General features: G+C 41.6%; 1 protein-coding gene across 1 annotated transcript in view; it reads right to left on the minus strand.

Annotated features, from left to right (window-relative positions):
• Nucleotides 1-1,483: 1,483 nt before the first annotated feature.
• The window catches only part of ACO1 (aconitase 1), a 38,851-nt gene continuing 16,773 nt past the window's right edge, over nucleotides 1,484-23,561 (minus strand). Inside the window, exons 5-21 of the mRNA XM_061342708.1 lie at nucleotides 23,123-23,192; nucleotides 22,835-23,018; nucleotides 20,744-20,883; nucleotides 19,536-19,707; nucleotides 18,976-19,076; nucleotides 17,864-17,980; nucleotides 16,431-16,590; nucleotides 9,833-9,968; nucleotides 9,254-9,338; nucleotides 8,829-8,985; nucleotides 8,158-8,282; nucleotides 7,642-7,746; nucleotides 6,769-6,911; nucleotides 5,105-5,252; nucleotides 4,574-4,696; nucleotides 3,376-3,561; nucleotides 1,484-2,186 (exon numbers count right to left, since the gene is read on the minus strand). Of these exons, the coding sequence (XP_061198692.1) occupies nucleotides 2,073-2,186; nucleotides 3,376-3,561; nucleotides 4,574-4,696; nucleotides 5,105-5,252; nucleotides 6,769-6,911; nucleotides 7,642-7,746; nucleotides 8,158-8,282; nucleotides 8,829-8,985; nucleotides 9,254-9,338; nucleotides 9,833-9,968; nucleotides 16,431-16,590; nucleotides 17,864-17,980; nucleotides 18,976-19,076; nucleotides 19,536-19,707; nucleotides 20,744-20,883; nucleotides 22,835-23,018; nucleotides 23,123-23,192 (2,266 nt within the window). The 3' untranslated portion in view covers nucleotides 1,484-2,072. The remainder of the gene's footprint in view (nucleotides 2,187-3,375; nucleotides 3,562-4,573; nucleotides 4,697-5,104; nucleotides 5,253-6,768; nucleotides 6,912-7,641; nucleotides 7,747-8,157; nucleotides 8,283-8,828; nucleotides 8,986-9,253; nucleotides 9,339-9,832; nucleotides 9,969-16,430; nucleotides 16,591-17,863; nucleotides 17,981-18,975; nucleotides 19,077-19,535; nucleotides 19,708-20,743; nucleotides 20,884-22,834; nucleotides 23,019-23,122; nucleotides 23,193-23,561) is intronic.

Raw genomic sequence — 23,561 nt, forward strand, 5'->3', positions numbered from 1 at the left:
CACAGTCCTTGAGTACCAGCTTGTTGTGTGAAAGGCTCATCTACTTTAGGACTCTTGACATTAAGAAAAAAAAAGCCCCATGAAAATCAGTCTTAATTTTCACAGCTTATAGTAGTAACTACTGGGAAGTTAGGGAATTTGAAGAGTCTTAGTCTTTTTCCTCTTGTTTGACCACAAGGATTGCAGACTACAACAACTCTTCAGTTCAGCCTATGAGTGTAACAAATGTTGATGAGGTAACACATTAATAAGAATTCAACTTGATATAAAACCACCTCCAGTACACAGTGCAGATGGGAAGGTGGGGAAGAACACCAGCACTCTACTTGGAATTTGAGAATATCTGATTTTTTTTTGTCATTGAACCCAAAGTTGCATATTTATTACCAAATAATGCTCAAGATGATGAGCATGTTAACAGCTCTCAGAAAAGCTGAGGATAGGAGGGACCTCTACAGTCACCTTGTAAGCTACAGCAGTTTGCCCAGGATCATATGTCCTGACAGCCTCTGAACATCTTCAAAGTTAAGACATCACAACCTCACTGGGCAATTTTTTAAGTCAGTGCTTGGTTACCCTCACAGTAAAAAAGTACTTCCTGATGTCCAGAGGGAACCTCCTGTGTTTCAGTTTGTGCCCAGAGCCTCCTGCCCTGTCATTAGGCTCCACTGAAAAGAACTTGGTTGCATCTTCTTCGTGGCCTTCATTCAGATATTTGTACATAAACAGTGAAAATGTCCCTGAGCCTTCTCTTCACCAGGCTAAACAGTCCTAGTTCTCTCCCCTTGTTCTGACAGATGCTCTGTGCAACATGTCAGTCGGCCTCTGCTGGATTTGCTAGAGATTTGCTGTTTGTTGTGTTCAACCACAGCCAGTTGCAGGTACAGTGCAATCTCTAGCACCTCTGTAAGACTCTTGAATTCTTTCAGAGTTATCCTCATTGTGTTTGGTTTTTCAAGATACAGCTGGAGCTAACAGCACTAAAAATACATTAGGAGATTACTTTGAAAGAATTTCTTCATTGTTAATTGTTGTGAAAGTTGCTCTAAATACTAGACAGTGAAGAGTAAGAATTAGTGCTATAACTTTGTTTACCTCTGAGTAAGACGATATTTGTTACCGCTGTAACTTGATTCATGTGATACTGTGGATTGGGCAGTCACTTCAATGAACACAGTGTTATCACTGGTAGCAAAGTGCCATGAAAAAGGATCTTGAAATTACGGTAGGTTGTCTTCTTGAGGACACAGAATAGAAGAAAGTACATCACAACAGTATTCTGTTGGGTTATAGAAGACTGCCAGTATCTGACAGTATTTGTATTCATCTGGTCTCATGCAGATTATTTAATGAAAGAAGAATTAAAACATAAGAAGTCAAGACTTGTACAGCTTTCTTCCAGCAGGGACAATGAGAAGAGCTTAAAATCAAAGCTTTGTTCTGCATCTTGGTACTGAGGATAACATGACAAAAACCACCAAAGTTTTTGAAAATAAATTTAATTTCATCTATTAGAAATATTATCCCCAATAGGTTCACCTTTCCACAAAGGCTTAGATTTTAAACAACAAAGTTCACATTTTTCAAAATTAATAAAAGCTAAATAATTCATTTCAGTATTAGATTCAGATTCTGGTAAACTGAGTGAGAAAGCAAGTCAATATCAGGTAATCAGAAAGGAGTAACAACTTTTTTATACTGTCAGTTAATTTTTGGACCACTGATATAAGCGTAGAACTTAAATTCAGAGACATACTAAATTGACCAAATATATGAAATCAGCACATTATTTTCAACAGTTCCACAGTATTTTAATGGCTTTTGCACTGTACTCTAATGTAAGTCAAGCCAACCACCATACAAAACAAATAATAAATGCTGTTTAATTGGGCAAGCATTTCCAGTTTCCTGATACATAGAATAACTCAGCATTGTAAACAAGCCTTCTACTACAATCCACAAAAAAACCTGTTCATTTTATGGTTCACACTTTCAAATTTATGATTACCATCATTTTACTTTGCTCACCAGAAGCAGGCTTGTACCTGGACGTTTTTGCTTAAAATTTTAGATTAGGATGCCATTTTACGGATCATGTAGTTCAGAATGCCGCCATTGTGGAAGTAAGTAAGCTCCACATCAGTGTCAAACCTCATGATGGCATGAAAGGTTTTCCCAGTATCCAGCTGTTGGGATCAAAGAAAGTCATTCAAGGAGGAGAACATTACACATGTTACATGACATCACAATAAAAGGACTATTACCATAGTTTTGCCGTCTTAAGAAATTATGCTAGGAAGCTAAACTAAACAGGCACTGTTCACTTTTTTAATACAGATACAAGTATTTCTTTCTACAGACTATAGCCAGCTGCTTAAGAGGAAAGTGGTTTAAAACAAACCATAATTAATATGGTATGGACTCTCCTTGCATTGTATTTGCTGGCTCATTTAGATTTATTGTTGATATAAGCCCAGAGGCATGAAAGGTGAGCATTCTTTCAAGTGGTTATACCAATTCCTGATGTTCTTCTAAGTGGTCATTCTTCTGGTTTATGTACAATAACACTACTAATTTTATTAACTTCCCTGTGGCCTAGCGTTTGGGAATCGGATTACCACAGAGACAAGTGTATGAAGTGAATAAAGTCATTGTGTTTTACTGAAGGGTCCCCAGTCAGGTACATAATGTGCATTCATCTGCCACTCTTCTGTGGCTGGTAAGCTGACCAGCTCTTTGTGATCTGTATTTTATCCATTTCAGGACAGTTAATGAGGCACATGTAAAAAACTACCATTAGAAACTAAATGAGGGAGATCACCTACGTTAAATAATGCAGTTGTTTTGCTAACAGCAGTAAAAGAGCAGACTAGCAGCAGCATGCTATTAGGTTAAGTCAGCTAGACAAAAAGTAGTCTTTCAAGTACAGGGCCTGAAGTTTAACTACCTTTTATGCTGGGTATTCTTTAGACTTCACTTTGAATGCTACAATGTGTACAACATTTTGTCAGTTAAATTATCAATTGTTCTAAATTCGTTTCCATAGGTTAGTTTAATTTATTTAATACTTACAGTTCACTTTTCATTTTGCTTCAAACATTTAACAGACAGAAAAATCTATAGTGGACTTGAATAACTGCTCCAAAATACAGGACTGTTTTGTGCTAAATAAAACAGCTTGGGCATGCTGCTTTTATATCCCATCATAGCAAATCCCTCTTAGAATAACTGTTTTCATCTTTTTCACCACCTCAATTCCCCCTCCCTCAAGCAAGAGAAACTTACTGCCATATGAAAGCACATTGTTTGAAGAGACAGTTAATACTGAGATAAATTACAGTGATTCAGAAAATTCAGCCCTTAGGTGTCTCATACCTTAATCTGGACATTCATCTGCGGTTTTAGTTTTTCAGGAATTACAATTGTGTAACGTTCCCGTCCAGTGAGTCCTAAAGTTCCTGCATCCTCTCCAGGCAAATACTGCAGAGGAATCACTCCCATCCCTACTAGGTTACTCCGATGAATTCTCTCATAGCTTTCAGCAAGCACGGCCTTGACACCCTGGGAAATATACAACAGCTGTAGTTACTTTCATTGTTCAGGGTAGCCTTTCTGCACTTGTAGGAAGGAAATTGGTACATTTGTGGTCCCCCTCCATTTCATTTATCGGCTACTGTTAGAGTTAGCAGGTTGGTCTGACAGTGGACTGTCTTGATTATATGTTAACATTCAAGCATCTTTAAAAGTGTGATTGTCAAAAAATTCCATATGCTTTCTCAGGAATCCTGCATACTTCTGTAACACGTCTTACGTAGAACACCACTAGTCATTTCCATCACTCTTCCTAATTCAGGCCTGCCCTCCTATATTACAAGCTCCAGGATTCAGTTTAATTAATTTCTAAATTTTTACATGTTAATATAGTTAAGACAAAAAAAAATTACCACTGGATAAAACCCCCAAAAACTTACAGACAAATGTAATCTTAAACATCAAGTCATCCAAATCTTTGTTTAATAATACACTATTGCCTTTACAAATTCCACACTAAGCAAGCTTGAATCAGAGTTCAGGCTGGTAAATAAGGGCAGGACAAGATAAAGAAAGAAAAAGGTATTTCACTGTATGTGGATTTCTATTAGGCTCCTATAACAATACTGCTAAGCATCCCTGCAATCTGCATGGTGAAGCCATGCCAGATTTCATTTTTACTAGTACTACTTTTCTTACACATGTTCTGTCTTCCCTGCTAAGTGAGTTGAAGGAGGCAGCTGGAAGCAGACCCAAGGTTTCCTGGCTTATGGCAAGCAGAAGAAAGAAACTGGCCTTTCTGGTGTAGCTTCTCAGATTTCTAGCTGAAGATCATCCAAGCCTTCCAGTCTAATAAATATATTAATATTTAACTAGCTTTTTAACTGTACTGTGGCATCTGGAGACTGTTGATATTTCACAACAGCTCTTGCTACCAAAAGTGAGAATGAGCTATACAGGATGTTGGTCATAAGCTAGTCTTCCCGATAAGTTAACGCACTTTTAAAAACTGTCCTCCTCCTAGTTTATTGTATTCACTCACCAAGAGGAATGGTCCTTTAGCTGCCCAGTCTCTGGAACTTCCTGCACCATATTCTTTTCCAGCCAGCACAATCAGAGGATGGCCAGCCTGCTTGTATCTTTCTGCAGCATCAAATACATCCAGCTGGAATGAAAATGTCAAACACTTACACACTTTCTGGGGGTAGAAGCACAGTTCCAGGGAAACAAGGAAAAAAAAACAGCCCCACATAAACAGCTCAAGCCCACACTTTCCACCAAGCAGCACTTTCAAAGTACTGACCATACAGCACTTTGTGGCTTCTAGCCTGATCTCACTCCTAACACAAACCTGCACTTTCTACTACGCCTTCTACAGTGGTTATACCCTCCACTGATATGCCTGATAGCACCACATGTGTGACCTGCTTCCCTTGGTCAATGAAGCTCCTCTCCTCTCACTGGCTTTACTTCAAAGGTACTTAAGTAAATGACCCCAGTTGTAAGAAGGAAAGCCAGTACTAACCCACTCTATTGTCAATAAACCTCAGTTTAGATCAGTATGTGTACTTACAGTTTCCCCAGAAGGGAAATGGACAGTCTGAGGTCCTTGTTTATCAATAAATTTGTTCACCAAGCGAATGTTTGCAAATGTTCCTCTGGCCATGACAGCATCATTCCCTCTGCGGGAGCCGTAAGAATTGAACTCCCGAGGAGTCAAACTATTTAGGGAAAAGCAAGCAAAGAAAAAAAGGAAACTATGTTGGGTTTAGACTGAAGCACTCTCTGTGCTTTAAAAAAAGAAATGATCTGGTGTTTCTGAGGCAGGTATCTACATAGTTCCCACCATAGCAGTAGCATCCAGTTAGCTGATTTTGAAGTGAATAAGAAAACCCCAAACAACAAAAAATAAACTAATCAGAAGCATACCTACAGCTTGGTCACAGAAAGCAGCTTCCATAGTATTCTTATCTCTTGCCTTAGAAAGGAGTATCGGATAATATTTCAAAGATATTGTTCACATTTAGTTAGAAGATGCAACAGAATTCCTAATAGCTGGCTCCTGTAAATACTCCTTGTTATTTGTATTACTGTAGCATACAGAACAAAGGTAGAGACACCACTGTGCTAAAACATCTAAAAGGCAGAAAGAGCCCCTGCTGCAAGTTAGAACTCCAGAAGAAAAAGTTCATTTGTAAACAAAATACAGGAATGAGGGGATACTCCAGCCTAACCAGAAAACAAAAAATGTACTGGAATGTGATGAAAAATTGGACTGTTTGCACTGGGCTACATCCAAACAGCAGCTATGACATACAACAGCTGTTTTGTAATGTCTGTAGGCCTCTTTAGATTTCAAAGTGACTGATAGCCAAGGGCCAAAGAGCCAAAAGCAGTTAAATTTCAGTAGATCACATTGTTCTAATAGATTTCCTCTCCAGAATTATTAAGTCTAGTGAATTATTTTTTTCTTTTAATAATGTCGGTGCTGTTCCTCAGAACACCACTGAAGTTGCCCAGGGAGGTTGTGAATGCTCCATTCCTGGTGGTGTTCAAGGCCAGGTTGGACGAGGCCTTGGGTGATATGGTTTAGAGCGAGGTGTCCCTGCCCATGGCAGGGGTGCTGGAACTTGATGATCTTAAGGTCCTTTCCAACCCTAACTATTCTATGATTCTATGATCTGTGAAGACCAAATCGGGCAACTCAGCAAGTCCCAGTCTTGCCTTAAGTTGAGCCCCTTGTTAAACTGACAGACTAGTCACAGGAAAAGACAGCAGTCTGGACTTCAACCACAATAGCTTTGCCAGTCTTGGAGATGCACTGAAACCTAAACTTCTGGATGTTCTGTTGCTCCTGAGAGCCTAGATCTATGACACAGTTGCACATGCTAGAAGAAACTAGCATAAAACATATTTTTGGCATTAAGGACCATTAATGACTTACTGCAAAATATAACCTGAAAATTACCTTTTTCCCTTCCCTCTCTCTAAAGGTCTTCAGCTCTCCAGTGTTACAGATGTGCACACTCTATCCAAGTTCTTACACTTGGTGAGAGCTGCTGAAAGCAGCAGAGAAAAAAATGCTTTTCTTTATTCTTTTACATGTTCTCCAAGCATTTGTTAAGGTATACAAGTATATGTGAACAGACAGCAGATATGTGAGCCTGTAACATAGTACAGTAGTTATGGCTTGTTTCCTCTTCCCAATTTATAACAAGATCAAGAAGTAAAGCTTACCCTCTGCTGGTCAAATAACGTGCTGCAGGACTATTTCTTGCTATATTCCCAGCTGGAGAGATGTGGTCTGTAGTCACAGAATCCCCAAAATTCAACAGGACATAAGCATCTTCAATTGTTTTCGGGGTCTGAAGAGCCAAAGTCTAAACCGTCATAAATACAAACAAGATCATTAAAGTATGATACAAAACTCCTTTGTCTTTTGCAAAAGTGCAAACTGCAAAATAAAGTCTGCCTTTTTATGTAAGCTGAAAGAAAGAGAAGACCCCAAAACTATTAAAAATTATTACAGTCTTGAACAAAATACAATCTCCTGGCTGTCTGTCAGCAAGTTCATGGGTGAAGAAAACAGTTGAAGCAAAAAAACCCCACAGCATTAACTGAGGCTTCCTGTGGCATATGCATGAAAGTAGATGAAAACACAGGATCCTTAGACATCTGCACGCACTGAAATCTGCGTTTTCTTTTAAATGGCATTGAAATAGCAACATGAACACTGAACTACTTGATGCAAAAGGCAGGCAGGCAGAATTGTGGGGTTTGTTTCCTGTCCTTTTCCCTAACTTGAATTGTTAGTTGTTAGTTGTTAATTGTTAATTGTTAGTTGAATTGACTATTTTGAAGTATATAAATTTAAAAAGAAAATGAGACATTTCAAAAGCCCTGAAGTGATTGAGAATCTTTACAATCTTCATATTCACTCATGACTTTGTATTAAAATGAATGGAATAGCCTAATTCTAGTATTTGAGAAGCGAGGCCTCAACAAGCTATGATGCATGCTCCCAGGCTCCTTGAAGTGGCTTTGCCTCATCTGTAACATTAATCAAGGTAACACACTTTGGCTCAATTCAAATGGAAAGTGTGCACGTACCAGACCATCAAAGAAAGGTGGAGACTTGATGTAAGTTGACTTGGGATTCCAAGTATATAGTTTGTCTGAAGGAGCTTCTAAGGCATTCCAAGATTCATTTACTGTCTGAAAAACAAACAAAAATATCCCTCTGATTTCTAAGTTTTCAGAAGCAACAGAATTACTTCAGAATCCAGGTAAAATTACAAATCTTATTTGTGAAGCTGGAATATCTCACTTTTTAATATCAGCCTACTGTTTAAAACACATCATCTATATGTTACATTAAAAAGAAAAGTCATGAAGGAGCAACTTTCAGGACACAACTGTCTGAAGAGTTGGGAAGAATCAATTAATTAACCAGAAACCATTAAAAAAACCACACCATGACAGACCAAAACTCATTTGAATACTTGTCAGAACAGGAGCAACAGCAACAGAAGGAAAAGGTTCACTTCATTATCAGGACCAGCTTATTTAACACATTCAGAATAGCATAGCACATTGATCAAGCTACTGCACAGGGGATTAACTCACCTCTATTTTTTGGTAGACCTCCTTGAACATTGCAGGAATAACAAACTGACGCTCAACAGCCTGAATCTCATTTCTTGTTGGCCAGATATCTTTCAGGAAAATCTTCTTCCCCGAAGCATTTGTTCCTGTAGAAAATGGTATTGTTATGTTTTTTTCATAACTTTTTTATTTAAAAAAAGAAGAAAAGTTTACCATGGTGTCCTTTAGTTGTGTGTTTCTTCTAATCTTGTTGTGAGACACACTTTTTCACCTACAAGGGTCTGACAGAAGAGGGCCTCATAAACTTCATGATGCCTGTATATATACACCTTCTTTTGTCATTTCTGATGACCTTCTAGAATAATTTTTTGAATAATTCAGGCTGGAAAGGATCATTGAGGGTTATCTAGCTGCACTACCTGCTCAAACAAAGTCTGCTAGGTCAGTTTGCTCATGAGAGACTGTCACACCCAAAAGATGCCCCTGTGGAATTCAAATACTGGTCAGGCTTGGCTTCCTCCTTTCTCCATCATGCAGACCCCCTGTTGCTCAGTTTCTTAACAATTCCATCCTTTCTATCCAGGATGTACTCAAAATATTTGAAGCATCTTCCTGGGACAAATATTTCTAAGGAGCTTAATTCCAACCAGTTTAGTTTATAAGATGTGGAAAGAAGCATCTGACACTCTTACCCAAACACTCTTTCTCAAAGTCGATCCGGATAGTCCCTGCAATTGCATAGGCTATCACCAGCGGTGGGGAAGCCAGGTAGTTAGCACGGGTATTGGGATGGACACGCCCTTCGAAATTCCTATTGCCAGACAACACACCCACAGCTACGAGGTCTCCCTGTAAGACACAATTTGAGACAACAGTATCTGAGGTGCTTGCAGACTCTGTACACCAGCAGATCGGTACAGCTGTGCCATGGTGCAGCTTCAATGACTGGACAGTCATAGAACTGCCTCCTTCCAAACAATTCCAAAGCACTTCCCACAAGAAAGAGAATATAGACTTCACACACATGTATATTACTTTGCATAGTATAACACAGCTCAGAACTGCACACAACAGAGAACAGCTTACCTAAATGAGCTACACAGGAAAAACTGCGTACCTGTGTGATGGCCTGGACAACAGGCTCTGGTAGGGGCCCGCTATTGCCAATGCATGTCATACAGCCATAACCCACTACATCAAACCTAGACAGAGCACAAAAATCATTAGTGAACAAAAATCTATTTTGGAGAAACCCCTTAGCAGTTGGCTAGGGTTACTTTCAGAAGATGTACTGCTTCAACAAGTGAATTGTTGCCGAAAACACCAATGCTCAATTTTTATCATTGCAGTGACTGTCCATGCATGCAGAATAAATGGCTAGGAAATGTGTCATCTAGCAAGACGAACAACAGTAGAGGGTCATTTATGTTATTTTAAAACCATTAATCTTGAAAAATAAGCCATTCTCCTGCTTAGGAACATGAGCCTTCAGAAGCTACAGCAGGCATCAGGCCCTCTCCTTTGCTGGTGCAGCCTGCCAGCACAACAGCAATGCACCAACTTAGGCAGGATCATGCTGTAGGGTACCTGCCATATCCTTCAAGCTGTATAGAGAAATACTTTTTCTATTGCATAGCTTGTTGGCAATGCTTTTAGTTAAGCAGCCATAGGACAACAGTAAGAAAAGCACTCTTACCCTAGTTGGGAAAGGTAACTCATAACGCCACTCTCCCTCAGATAGTAAGTGACAACCCCGCTTCCTGGTGACAGGCTAGTTTTAATGTATGGCTTCACTGTCAAACCAGCTTCAACAGCTTTCTTAGCAAGCAATCCTGAAAAATGCAAAGGACAGTTGCAGTCTTCCTGGAAGTGGACAGCCTTGTGGATCAGCAGGTCAAAGGAAGTACCATTAAATAACTGGAAAATAGAAAAAGGCTCCATTTCCAGCAATAAGATAGTACAGTGAGCCAACAGCATCAATTCCAGAATAACCAGCTAGAGCTCCAGTGCTCATCTGAACTGCAGATCCAGCCTGCAATTTCTGCTCCATTGGAAAGCAGCTGGAAATTGCATTCAACAAGATGCACTCATACTCGGACAGCATGTAGACATTCAAAACTCAGGACACTATTTGTAAGACAAGTGTCTCACAATAAAATGCAATGAAGAATTGTTAACTTCCCACTTATGCTGGTCTAGTGACTCAGTGCTGAAGTAACTGCCAACATATGATCTGCTGCCCTCAGAAGCAGATGGCTGTGAGAGCACCAGCTCTGGCCCTTGTCACAAACAAACTATCTCATGATCTACAGCTTCTTGCAGGAGTGCTGTTTGAGCAACCCTGGATTTGTAACACACAGAGATGCAGTATAGTGTATGTTACCAGAAACACATTTATCCTGAATTTTCACCTTTCAAACAAATTGTCCATACACACATAAATGTTCAGAAAATAAGCTCCCTCCAGCTCTTTCCCAGGATGGATACAAAAGAAGCCACAGCTAAGCAAAACTGCACATTCTCATGCCTCATTCTCCCTCACACATCCACTTAGATAAGAAAATACACAGAAGCTCTGCTTTGATCCAACATGATCTCCAACAGGAAGAAATCAGACTGCTTTGTCTTTGCCAGCTGTTTGGCAGCTGTGTTAGACATAATCTGGAGATCTCCACTTGTAAGTGGTCTGTTAAAAGGCCTACATTGACAGATTTGGAGGCCCAAAGGTAGATACATTAATTTAAAAAAACCATTCTATTGCTGAAATTGCTGAGGCTCCTTAGCTGCCAGAGGGAGCTGTGGAAACTGAAGCTCTTAGAAACCTCTGGAAATGTGACCATGAACAAATGATCATCCTAGGACATCCCAGCCTGCCTGAAAGTGTTGGCTTCTGTTTTCCTGCCAATACCAGTTCTGAAAAGAAAGCAAACTCTAAAAACTGGCAAGTAAATGCGAGAATTAAAGTTGCAACACCACCTTTATCCAACACAGATTAGGCTGTTAAGGCTACTTCAGCATACACTATTTCCATGGATACACAACCCCTGCACATCATTTAGTATACAGGATATAGAGTGGCAGTTTGAAAAGACTATTCCTATTTGGGATTTCTTTCAGCTTGGTTACTTAGCGTGAGATCACTGTACGTTTTATTTATTTTCATTTCAAACTACTCTGAAAGCTAAATTAACATGTTTCTTGTGGGTATCTTGGAGGTTCTCAACACTGTAGTGTACAAACAGTTGCTGGAGACTGACGATTACTTTTTTCCTGCTTGTCAAGGTCAAAGCACAAGCACTGCTATTCCAAAAGGCACCAAAGGTGTGAGTACCCACTAGATCTTAGCATATATGCTAAGATCCTTAGGACTATGCTAAGACCTACTACATTCTTCAGGCTGCTTTGTGTTAAGTAGTAGGGAATGTGTTCAAAGTACCTACTTTACTTGTATCTTGAAGACCATTCTACACTTTAAGACCTGGTTATCAAGCTGAAAGATCAGCATCCCCACTGTCACAAAGAGTGTTAAAAATGCATGCTATTAGCCTGGGAGCCCTGCGTGGAACAATTGCAGCATACACTCACCTACAGGTAAGGGAATCAGACTGAGCAAAGCGACTCTGTCTGGAGAAAACCTGCTTCTTGATCCTTGGAATAAAGAAATAACAGCTCTACTTCTGTGATCATGATCAGGACGGAACCAAGGAAAGAAGCATGCTGATTTGGATGTTCTGCCAAGGACAAGTGAATTGGGAGACTTTGTTCAATTCTGTTCTTCTTGAAGGCTTAAAGAACAGAGTTAGTCTCTCCTCCACTTCCTTTTCCCACATCCTGGCTAATGATGGGCTTTGACATGTTACTAGGAATTAAAGACCTTTTGTATCTGGGGAGGGGTGAGCTGCCAATACTGTAGAGTACCTGAAGAAAGATGCTAGCCCGAGAACAGGTGACAAATATCACATCAACAAACTAAACACGAAGTGATTTTTGGGACAGGCTGTCCACAAACCCAGTATCTTCCCAGCACCACAAAGGAACAAACAAGACAAATTATGAGACTTCAGCCAGTAAGTAATCCTGTCTGGTCAAGGGCCCTTGCACTGTCCATTGTATACTCCTTCCAGCCTTTGTAGAAAATAAGCCTCCATTGTACTAACACTCTGACAGACCAGGAACTGCAGAACCACACAATGGTTGAGGCTGGAAGGAACCACCAGCAGTCATTTAGTCCACCCTCCCTGCTCCATCAGGGTTACCTAGAGTACTCAGGAATGTGCCCAGACAGCTCCTGAGTATCTCTAGGGAAGCAGACTCCACAGCCTCTCTCTGGGCAGGCTATTCCAATGCCCAGTCACCCTCACCTGCCTCATGCTCAGGTGGAACTTTCTGTGCTTTAATTCCCACCTTTTGCCTCCTATCATATCATCGGGCACCAGAGAGTCTGGCCCCATCCTCTTGGCACCCTCCCTTCAGATACTTACACACACTTAACAAGTCACCCCCTGAGCCTTCTCTTCTCTAGGCTGAACAGGCCCAGGTGCCTCAGCCATTCCCCCTAGGAAAGATGCTCTAGACCTCTTACCATCTGGACTTGCTCCAGGAGCTCCATATTTCTTTTGTACAGAGCACAGAACTGGACACATGTCCTGGGTTTAGCAGTAGCAGTCATTTTTCTCTTTCTTGGTAGCTGGTGCAGTGCTGTGTTTTGACTTTCGGGCTGGGAACAAAGCTGGTAAAAATCATGTTTTGGTTTGGCCAAGGACTTTGTGAGCCTCATGCTCTGCCAGGGAGGAGGTAAGCCGGGAGGAAGCAGAGACAGGACACCTGACCCAAACTAACCAAAGAGGTATTCCATACCACAGCACGTCATGCCCAGGAGGTAACTGGGAGAGTTACCCATAAGGGCTAAGTGGACGGCAGGGTTGGAGGAGGTATCGGTCGGTGCTTGGTCGGGCAGGGGCGGGGGGCAAGTTATCGGTCACCTGGTGATGAGGTGTTGTATCCTCTTCCCTTGTTATTTCCTTTATCATTACTATTATTGGTGGTAGCAGTAGTGATTTGTGTTATACCTTAGTTACTAAACTGTTCTTATCTCAACCCATGGGAGTTGCATTCTTTCTGATTCTCCTCTCTGTCTCTCCAGGAGTAGGGGGAGGGCAAGAAGGGGCGGGGGGAGTGAGTGAACAAGCTGTCTGGATGGGTTAAACCACGACAGTTCTTTTTGGCACCCAACAAAGGGGTTGAGATAACGACAGATCTGACCGGATTAACAGTCACTTGTCACAATGCTGATTTATTGGCTCTCAGAGTTGTTCCTCTTGATCTCACAGCTTCAGAATGTTGTAACTTACTTAGAGCCGGTATTTGCTGTGTTAGTGTTTATCAAGTGTGGGGCTTGGGCTAAGGTTCTTGTCTCACTGTACTTTATGGCAATGACTTGTAATACGGGCGGGCTCCAGCAGCAGGGCGGGACGGACGTGGCCGTGGACTGGTCCCTGGCCGTCCGGCTGCTCCTCACCGTCCTGGCCCTCGCCCTCGCCTCCGTCTGCGTGAGGCTCTGGGGAGCCGAGGGGGGGCGGCCCCGGGAGCCGGCGGCTGCTGAAGCGGCCCGGGAGAGCGGCCCCGGGGACCAAGCGGGAGCGGGACCGGAGGCCGCAAGGGGACGGCTGCCGGTGGAGGAGGTCGGGGCGGTCGAGGAGCGGGAGCAGGCGGCTGCCGAGCAGCGGGAGAAGGCGGCGGAGGAGCCGAGCCCCGCGGCCGAGCCCAGCCCCGCGACAGCCGAGAGCATTCCCCGGAAGCCGCCCGCCGAGCCCCAGGAGGACGCAGGAGACCCCGCAGCATTTCCCAGCAAGGCAGAGGAGGAAGAGCTGGACTCAGGAAAAGAGAAGCTGGTGGTGGGAGAGCCGGCAAGCACAGCAGCTGCACCAGCCCCAGTGACAAGTACAGCAGCATCATTTGAGAGTTCTGAAGGTTTTGAATGGCCTTTGGGTATCCTTGGGACCTGCCTGCTGATTGTGATGGGGATCAGCATGTTGACACACACACAGAGTGTGTTTTACCCACCACCACTTTGTCTGATCTCAAAAGTTAAGCAGAGTCGGGTTTGGGTCTTGTCTAGGGTTAGACAACAATATGGGAGGACCAAGAGGCTTTCTCCAAGGCTGGAGAGTCATGAGTGGCAGGGCATGTGGGACAGTATGGGCAAGTATCTAGCCCACTGGGCCCCTCCAGTGCTTTGGAAGCATTGGAGATGGAAGGACAGTGAATTATTTTGAGCCTGGTGGGCCCATGACCCTTAAGGCCAAAAGAGCTGAGATGCAACATAGAGATGGACTCAGGACCGAGGGGTGGACTTAGCAGTGGACACTACTGCCCAGGTTATTCACAAGTGTGAACACTGCACATAGCCTCTCGTGTTCTGAAAGACTGTTACAAGAGATGGAGCCTGACATCATTGACCAGATGGACTCAGCAGCTTTATAGGGACTGGCCCATGCACTATGATGAGAGTGCACTTAGGTAAGAGTGATGGTATATTGAAAATGTGGGATCTGAGCATGACATGAATAGTATGGAATAAGGGGTGGATAATGTCCTGGGTTCAGCAGTAGCAGTCATTTTTCTCTTTCTTGGTAGCTGGTGCAGTGCTGTGTTTTGACTTTCGGGTTGGGAACAGAGCTGATAATAGTGATGTTTTGGTTTGGCCAAGAACTTTGTGAGCCACATGCTCTGCCAGGGAGGAGGGGAAGCCGGGAGGAAGCAGAGACAGAACGCCTGACCCAAACTGACTAAAGAGGTATTCCATATCACAGCACGTCATGCCCAGGAGGTAACTGAGAGAGGGAGAAGGAAGGGCAAAGTGGACGGCAGGGCTGAAGGAGGTATCAGTTGGTGCTTGGTGGGGCTGGGGGGGGGCAAGTTATCGGTCGCCTGGTGATGGGGTGTTGTATTCTCTTCCCTTGTTATTTCCTTTATCATTACTATTATTGGTGGCAGCAGTAGTGATTTGTGTTATACCTTAGTTACTAAACTGTTCTTATCTCAACCCGTGGGAGCTGCATTCTTTCTGATTCTCCTCTCCGTCCCTCCAGGAGTAAGGGGAGGGCAAGAAGGGGGCAGGGGGGAGTGGTGAACAAGCTGTCTGGATGGGTTAAATCATGACAACACAGTCCAGGTGAGTCTACACCAGGGCTGAGCAGAAAGGGAGGATCACCTGCCTCGATGTGCTGGCAATGCTCTTCCTAAGTCAGTCCAGGATACCATTTGCATTCGTGGCCATAGGGGCACACTGCTGGCTCATGGACAACTTGTCCACCATGACCCCCAATTCCCTCTCCACAGAGCTGTTTCTCAGCATTCAGCCCCCAGCCTGTACTGGTGCATGGCGTTATTACTCCCCAGGTGCAGCACTCTGCACCTGCCTTTACTGAATTTCAAAAAGTTCCTCTTTGCCCATCTCTTCAGTCTGTCCAAATCTTTATGAATAACAAGACAGCACTATGGGGCATCAGACCCTCCTCCCACTTTTGTATCATCAGCAAACTTGCTGACGAGGCCCTCTATCCCACCATGCAAGTCACTGATGAACAGTAAGCCCTAATGCAGTGATGACTTTAAAGGGACAGACAGGGTCTATGCATATGTTTGTGACGGAAAGAAATACATGAGCATTGTAGACAAGCACTGGGAAAGATGGCTGAACTGGTGTAGCATAGACTGAATCCTTTGAGCTGACTCTTTTAATCCATATTTTGTTGCTAGAAGTACACATTCAGAATGAGGAATTTTCTGCCCAGATGAGCCAGGCTAAAAATGAACAACCTCCTGACCTGAAATTTAACACACGCAACTTAGACTAATTGTACTCATCCTCCCCTGTTAACACCTCTAGCAAAACATGTGCTTTGTACTCTGCTGCTAGGTCAGAGCACCTTCAGACTTCAATTCATAGACTGTTCTTTACCATCTCTCTTCTTGTGGCTCTTTCAATAGCCTCTTCTCAGGTCTATATCACAGCTTCTTTGCATTTCAACAAGTGTCAGAGGTGCCAGTTAATTCAGCTCCAGCTTGCCTCATGGAGGAGACAGTGCAAGAAGTATAAATTTTCTTCAATCCACATTTCTGGCTACAATTTCCAGAATTCGTTCTGCTACCCTTAGAGACTAAGTTCAGTTTTAGCACTTAAAATAACAAACAGCACTGTGCACGTAGAATTACATCAGTATTGTATTCGTCTTTAGGACACACAGCCAGAGCCATAAGAAACTACTGCACATTTAAGGAAATAAGCTTACCTGCTCCCAGCATAACTGAGGGATTACTGGTGTTTGTACAGCTTGTAATGGCAGCAATCACTACTGAACCGTGAGCAAGCTCGAAGTCACAGCCCTCAAAATTGAATTTGATTATGCTGTTGTGATGTTCTTGGGCAACTTGAAATCCCTTAAATCCTTGCTGTAAGAGAAGAAAGTAAGAACGTGGTTAATACTAGTATTTTGACTGGATATTAGTATGGGCTTGGAACTTCATGAATGAGAAGCATCTGTCAACCACATCCATGCTTGCACTTTTAAGTCTGATGGTGAAGGCTTGCATTTCTCGACAGTCAAATTGGTGGTCAAAAATTATTTTTCTAGGGTCTATCCTATTCTCTGTTTACTGGTAAAAGAGACAGCTTTCGCAGTAAAATGTATTTGTGTTTTCTTCCTGCATGAATATATCCTTCTCCAGATTGCTCACATGCTCCTTGCTCCCAGATGCTTCAGATTCCTGACCACACAGAGTCTTGTTATACAACCTAGTCCTGAGATTTCAAACATAATACATAAGATTTTTTAAGCCACAATATCATACAGTTCAAACTTATACTAAGAGCTGACTTGAGAAGTAAAAGCCTGACAGCTGAAAAAACCACCAAAACAACCCAAACCCAAAACAAAACCCACAAACCAAAAATGAAGAGCCAGAAAGCACTGTTCATGACGAAAAACTACACTTACAGATCTGAAAGCAAAAGGTCATTAAATGGAGTTTGGAACATATATCAAAACAAGAATTATTAGGAATTGCTTACTTTGATTCACATCACTAGATTTCTGTACTGCCTTTATCAAGTGTAGTTATTGTATTAAGTAAGGATTCAAACTGATTTTGGAAACTTAAGTGTCTGGGAATATTAATTCAAGCTAAAATCTTGCTCTTCTTTCAGTGACAGGATGATGTAGGCAGAAGTCTTTTTTTCTATCTTTACCACCAATACCAAACAGCCACGGATACACATGCAGTTCTCATCTGATAGAAGATTGAGTACTGACTGCAAAACTACGTTGTGGAGCCTGCTTGGAAAGATGATCCAGGTAGTTAGCAGAGAGCTTACTGCAATAGCTGCTTCTAACAGTACCCACCATGGTCCACTCTAACAATACCCACCGAGGCTATTTCATAAATTCCTAGTGTATACCAAAACCATATTAGGCCTAAGACTGATGTAAAATCAAAAAGAACTACTATTTCAATAGGGCATGAACAACTTCCTATAAGGGAAGCATCAACACAATTTTAAACTACCCATTCTTGATGTAATCTTTGAAATTGTATTTAGACATCCTCATGTACTTTCCATATGCAAATAAACAACACAGAAGTTTACCGGAAGGTAGTTCCTGAACACTGAACAACTTCTAGAAACATGCATTAGCTTATACACTCAAAGGTTCCTAGTCTCTACCTTTGCTCCCAGACAAGTCTCAAAGTCCTTCTTCATATCCGAAACAGCAACTTTGTCCTGAGGTCTTTTTGGTCCACTGCAGCAAGGCACAACAGTATGGAGATCCAACTCAACAACCTATTCAGTAAGAGGAACAGAAAGAGATTCAGCACTCCATGACAAGTTAAAGCCAGTTAAGCCACAGGTATGGTTACCTCTGCTGTTAAACCACCGCTATGTCTGAACATCTTTGTTTGCAGAAATTAAAGACACATGAGAAGGGAAAGATCGTAAGAAAAGAAACTACTCTACTTTTAAACCCTGTCAGCTCTCAGGGATGGCTCCCAGAAGTACCCTAGTTATTTAAAACCCAATGTGTGACTAAAGCAACTAAATAATATAGACGATTTTAAGAATTATGTCCTTTCACATGCTAGCAGCAGGGTCCTCTTCAGAAAACAATGATGTGAAGAAATCCTGGTATTGGCATAAACCAAAGCAGACTATTCATCTTGGCCTTGGGGAGAATGTTTGGTCTATTATGAAATAGAGATTATCATATTTTCCTGTTCCTCACAATTTTTTCAACTTTGTTGCTGCATTTTCCTTCCTATATTTACTAAGGTTTTTGAATGATCATGCAAACTTTAACATAAATTACGAGGTAAATTCTTACTGTAGGAATATTCTTGATTTTCCTGGACACTGAGTAAGATCTTCATTTTTTTTGCACACAAAATAACTTCTGTGGTCTGCAGTTACCACACAGTGCTTCTAACTGTCCTGATTCACACAACAAAATAAGTTACTGAAGAGAAGGGTAAAACAGGGACAAAGCTTACACAGACAATATCCACACAGCCTTCATAGCTCTGAGTATGAACTGGATTTCTCAAAACTACATGAATCAACTTGCAGAATCCGCACAAGCTACAGCTCAACTGAAAGCCAATCTATACTTATGCCAGAGCTTTCATGAGAGCCAGCTGACTCACTCTATTCGACCCTAAGCTGTGTGGACCAAGCCAATAAGGAGTCCCATATCTATTTCTAATTTTCTGTGAAAAACAGGCAATTGTCACATTAAAACAGGTCACAGCATAAAGGAGCCAGAATACAGAGTAGTTTCTGACCTGTGTGAAGTTTGGGTCCTGAGAGGAGTTCTTGAAATCTCTTAGCATTCCCACAGCCTCAAGGTACCTTTTTGTGCACATAACTTTCTCTTTATCACGACCTAAGATGAAAGACAGGTATAGCAAAAACAAAACATGAAACTGAGGCACTGCCATGTGACAGAAAAATTAAAAAAATGCATAACAAGCTATTTCACTGTTCACACTGTACACTGCTTTACAAAACCCTTTCAGCACAAACATTAGAATCTCACTAGAAATAACGTGACTGAACAGACTTAGTGGTTTTTGCAGAATAAAAACTTGGGTTCCTGCTTTTTTCATCTGGATGAGCTAAGTTTGGGTGGGTCTAATGAGGCAGTCAGATGCAAAACAGTCTAAAACTTGTCTCTTCCTAAAAACCAGAACCCTAAAAGCAAGAAACAGACTGAATAAGCAAGCATGGATAAAGAAAGCATTCAAGCTCCACCTGATTCAATCCATTGCTGACTACACCATATAGACCTGCAGTCCTTGCATTCAACTACACCTTTAACCCATGGTTATCTTCTTACACTCACCAGTTTGTATCAGGTACCCAATGCTGACATCATCCACCGGGAAAAAGGCAGCTGTTGCTCCATACTCGGGACACATATTAGCAATGGTGGCTCGGTCAGCAATTGACAGCTGGGCTACACCAGGACCAAAAAACTCCACGAATTTACCCACGACTCCAACTTGGCGAAGGTGCTGTTATAGAAATACAGTGCCTGTGTCATTGCTAGGTGTTAAACAACCTGAGCGTGCATGTTATGAAATCCAGATTCCAACTTCAGAGAAACCTTTTTCAAAGGTTTCTACAGCCATTTGAAACCTGGAAGCTTTGGTAAACTAAATCACAAAGATGATGACACAGAGATGCAAAGTTTTAATAATAAGGTACAAGACAGGGACTTACTCGTTATAAACTTGCTCTTCCTCTCATTTAAACTAGAGTCTGTCTTAGAAAAACTATTTTTCTCAACATGATGTTCTGAGGAGAACAATGTAGGGTCTTTAGCCAGCAAACCCAGGAAGATGGAGCAAAAGGAAGAAATAACTGCACAAGTACATGAATCACACTGTAAATGACTGAAAACACACAACATGTGCATCAACTCATAAAAAAAACCAAACACCAAAAACACTGGTTTTTGGAGGCTCCATCTGGAGGCTCTGTCTAGGGACCTCATGTTCATCTCATGATGAACACATGTACCAAAGTTCTGACCTCCAAAAACATTAATGCTGACCCAGTAATTCTCTTAATTCAGTTACAGTCCACAGAATGAATAAACATCATGAACACAACACGTGAACGAAACAGCTGCAGATCAAAATCAGACTGCAGCTCTTACTGTCTGTTTTCAAGTTTTACATTGCCTTAAGTGGGGACTTCAAAAAAGACAGTCACTGTGGGCTTTTTTGAGGCAGCAGAGAAACAAGATCCTTTTACAAGCAGTGTGCTCCAAGACAGTTCTCCACACAAGGATCTAAACAAGCCATGAGATATCAGCTCTCTGTTTTATTTTGTCTGGCTTCTGAGAATCAGGTTTGTCTAGCAAAGTTGTGGTTGTCCTTAGGCACCTGATTCCAACCCCCAAAGAGTGATAAAGCTTAAAGAAAAGTCAAAAATGACTACCTGAAAGCACACACAGGGCTCCTAAGCATGCAGTACAGTGGCACTGTCCTACAGAACACACACAGGTTCCAGCATTAATGGCAAAGCAGAAGTCATGTTAATTACCTTGGTAATGGTGAGCACAATGTCAGTGGACGTTACCAGTGGTTGCGGGTTACCTAGCAGCTTATAGCCAACGACCTCAGGAAGCACCATGCTGATCGGCTGGCCCAACATCACTGCTTCTGCTTCAATGCCACCAACACCTGTACACAACAGAAGTATACAATCCGACTACTGAGTTAGTAATATATCAAATATATACCCACAAAGTACAACTAACTGACGATGATTCAATTTAAAGTGTGAAAGGGGAGAGAAGGCAGAAAATCAGAGGGCTTAGTCTTCTGCTTAAGTGGCACTCCTCATCTTGCTTCAGTTTCTACAATGTTTGGCTTCTTAATTTCTTTCCATTTCATACTTTCATCCTTGTTCCTCAGCCATTAGCTAGGATATTGGGTAATTCTAAGTAACTTACTCCGAGTATGTTTGACTTTTACAGTAATAGATGTAGAAATTTTATTTAACAACTTAAGCATTCGATGCATAACCAAAGACATGCAATTGAATGTGTTGTGCTGTGAAATGTGTGCAGACCATGACTGCTGATCAGCAAGCAAAAATTTTAAAAGTTATTTTAAAGGAAAGAAAGATTAGAGTCAAGAGCATGGACTATTCTAAAGAATACTAGCAGAAAAGCTACTTGTTAAGATAGAAATACTTTCCTTATACCTACTAAGTTTCAACCAGGTTTGGGCATGTGCAGGCTGGAACCTCTGTGTTAAGCACTCTCCAGTACCAGAGGAATGCAAGTCAAATGACTACTTCATTTTGCTAATTTAACAAAGTAAAGTTTAATTTAATAAACACAATGCATTCAGTATTTGTACATATGTATTTCAATAGGATTCCTATCACCATGTCACAGGAAGATAGAAAGCTCAACTAAAGTTTTTGCTACCATGCGTGGGATGACTGCAAATACTTTCATTTCATACCTCTTTATTTAGTCAATAATTCAAACACTGCAGTTTGCCACTATAAGCGGAAAAAGAATTACTTGTATTTATTACTGTAACAAGTATCCTGAAGACTTCTGGTATTAGAACATGCGTCATAGTGCTGTTTTTCACAATAGCCTCTCTAGGCATATTTAACTCACTCAGATTCAACTTTTAGCATTTTAAATCTAACAGAGTATCTGAAGTACTTTTAGACAAGGAAACACTCTGAAAGTAGCTGTGATGAAAGGAAAAAATTGATGTTCACTGATGCTTCAACTCTTTTTTGCTTTCCCAAACGATTATGATGCTTCCAGAAGTCTAAGTTAATATTTTTCTTGCCTGCTTCCTGGTGACTTAGATGCAGAACAAATAAAAATATAAAAGAAAAAAACAAACAAACAAACAAACAACAAGCGGAACAACACATGGACCAGAAATCACCTAAGGCTGTTATCAGAACAGGGAGCTTAGTTACAAAGTCTGAAATAACTGTAAGAAACCTTATCAGGTTCTTTGAATTTGGGGTCAGTCTGTGTACTGTGTCTGGCTGTTATGGAGATAGCTTTTTTTTTTTTTTTTACAGCAGCCCATACAGTGCCATCTGTGACCAAACCACTGTTGATAACATGCCAGTGTTTTAGCTATTGCTGAGCTGTACTTATACAGCGTCAAGCTCTTTTCTGTTTTGCCACTCTGCTCCTCAGCAGGTAAGCTGGGGTGGGCAAGACACTGGGAAGGGACACAGCCAGGACAGCTGACCCAAACTGAAAGAACTTATACTCCATGCCATGTAACATCATGTTCACTCAGCGTTAAAACTAGAAGGCAGTGAGTAGGGGAGTTTTTCCAAAGTAGCTGTTGCACAGGGACTGGCTGAGCTTTGGTGTGCTGATGCGAGGTGGTTACTGATTTTCTTTGCATCACTTGCTCTTATTTCCTTCCCCTGTGCTCTCCTCCTTCACTTACTAAACTGTCTTTATCGTGACCCAAGATTTTATTCTTGCATTTGCCCTTCTGATTCTCTACACTTATCCTGATAGCAGGAGAAGTTTGTGAGCACCTGGGTGGAGGGTAATCTGCCAGGGTCACCTCACCAGTCTGAAACACAGCTTAGTCAGACAATAGATTGTTCATGATTCGCTACTGCACATACCCCAGCCAAGCACTCCCAAGCCGTCTATCATGGTGGTGTGCGAGTCAGTGCCCACCACACTATCTGGATAGTAGTAGCCATCCTGATCCATTACCACTCTTGCCAAGTACTCCAAGTTCACTTGGTGGATGATCCCAGAGCCCGGTGGAATAATCCTCAAGTTTTTAAAAGCCCGAGAGCCCCACTGAAACAGAAAGAATTGGAATAAACAATTTTCAATGCACATGAGCACTGGAAGAGGTTTTGTTCACTGCACTATTCTCCATGCAAACAGGATTATTTTAGTACCTTTAAGAATTCAAATCTTTCTTTGTTTCTTTCAAATTCCAGGTCCTGATTTTTTTGCAAGCTGTCTGATCTGCAAGTGAAAATAATCTGCTGTCAGAAAAAAAGAGTATCCATCTGAAATTTATGCCTTGTCAGATACACCCAAAGGTTGAAAAAAAGAATTACTAGCTAATGTGTTAATGCTGATCAAGCTCATATTTTTAATCTCACTGCAGCTGTAAACTGTAGGCAACCAATGACAAAGACTTAAGAAATCTTAAGAGATAATAACTAATGCCTGGTTCAAATGTGAGTGCTAGTCTGCGTATTAGCTAGTCTGCTAGTGTGCATATTAAACACGTGGCAGGCCTAGAACTTGTAGCCTGAGAAAAGTTAAATTACATGTTAGAGCACTGTGAAATTTGTAACTCTAAATCAGTAGAAATCAGCAAAGCAGTAA

The sequence above is a fragment of the Neopsephotus bourkii genome, unplaced genomic scaffold (assembly GCF_033783945.1).
Source record: "Neopsephotus bourkii isolate Nb327-2 ecotype Australia unplaced genomic scaffold, CSIRO-AGI_Nbou_v1 NB_1814, whole genome shotgun sequence".
NCBI lineage: Eukaryota > Metazoa > Chordata > Aves > Psittaciformes > Psittacidae > Neopsephotus > Neopsephotus bourkii.